At 54.2% G+C, this 1,108-nt stretch overlaps 1 protein-coding gene across 1 annotated transcript in view; it reads left to right on the top strand.

Annotated features, from left to right (window-relative positions):
- Window positions 1–1,006, top strand: part of LOC122544023 (mitogen-activated protein kinase kinase kinase kinase 3-like) — an 11,835-nt gene extending 10,829 nt beyond the window's left edge. The window contains exon 7 of the mRNA XM_043683037.1: window positions 658–1,006. Coding sequence (XP_043538972.1) covers window positions 658–795 — 138 coding nt within the window. The 3' untranslated portion in view covers window positions 796–1,006. The remainder of the gene's footprint in view (window positions 1–657) is intronic.
- Window positions 1,007–1,108: the final 102 nt, after the last annotated feature.

The following is a 1,108-nucleotide window of genomic DNA, read 5'->3' as shown; positions in this document are numbered from 1 at the left end:
GTGAAGAAGAGAAACTGAGGGGACAGGGAAAGGGGAGAGAGAAAGGGGAGGGAAGGGAAAGAGAGGAGAGCAAAAGAGAGGAGAATGAGAAAGAAAGAGGGGAAAGAGAGATGAGAGAGGATAGGGATAGAGAGAGGAGAGGGAGGGGGAGAATGGCAGAAGATGAGAAAGAGACAGAAACTCCGAGCTCGGGACTGAGGGGCAGAGATAAGGAGAAACAGAAATGGCCACAGTGGGAGAGATATAATGAGGGAGACAGAGAGGATTCGAGAGGCGAGGACTAAACAACCCTCTGTTAAGATTCCCACTTCCCTTTTCCCTCCCTCAGGGCATCCCAGAGCTTCAGTGGCAGTGAGGGGCTCTCTGTTTGAAGAGAGCTGCTTTGTGGGAAAAGTAGCAGCCAATTGTCGCACAGCAGGATCCCAAACACAGCCATGTAGGAAGTGAACCAGATCGCCCGTGGTCAGTGATGCTGGATGAGGGACCAATATCGGCTCTGGGACCGATCGGTTGGCCCTGAACCCCTGAATAGAGACCCTCCCAGCCCCGACTCAGTGGCGAGTGTTGGCGGAGACAGGAATTAGGATGGTGAGGGGCATTGGGGGACTGGCGTGTTGGACAATCTGCCCAGAGTCTAACCTTCTCGTTCCCTTGCAGCCCTGTGACACTTACCCCGATAAGATCACCTCGCTGGGGGGACACATGAGAGCAGAGAGGACTCGCTCCGAGATCCAGTGTAAGTCCGTCACTCCGCTCGAACCGGGGGCTGCATTGTCTGATGTGTCTGTTGGTTGACACCAGCCATTCACTCGAGGGGTACATATCAAGGAGGGCTGAGGAGAGACCGGCGGGAGAGCTGAGAGGGATTTGTGCACCAAACCTACGTTATCTGTGCCTTCAACATACAATGGCACCCTGAACCATGTCAGGAGATCTCACAGGCAGGAGAAAAATATTCGGCTAACAGAGATGGGTTTCAAGGAACACACAAAACGAGGAGAGGGAGAGAGACAGAGAGGGAGTGGGGAGGGAATTCCAGACCTTCACTCCTCAGTGGCAGAGCAATCAGGATCAGGACTAGGGAGGGGTGCAGGAGCTGGAGGGGGTT

The sequence above is a fragment of the Chiloscyllium plagiosum genome, chromosome 45, assembly GCF_004010195.1.
Source record: "Chiloscyllium plagiosum isolate BGI_BamShark_2017 chromosome 45, ASM401019v2, whole genome shotgun sequence".
NCBI lineage: Eukaryota > Metazoa > Chordata > Chondrichthyes > Orectolobiformes > Hemiscylliidae > Chiloscyllium > Chiloscyllium plagiosum.
This window is presented reverse-complemented; position numbering and strand designations above follow the sequence as displayed.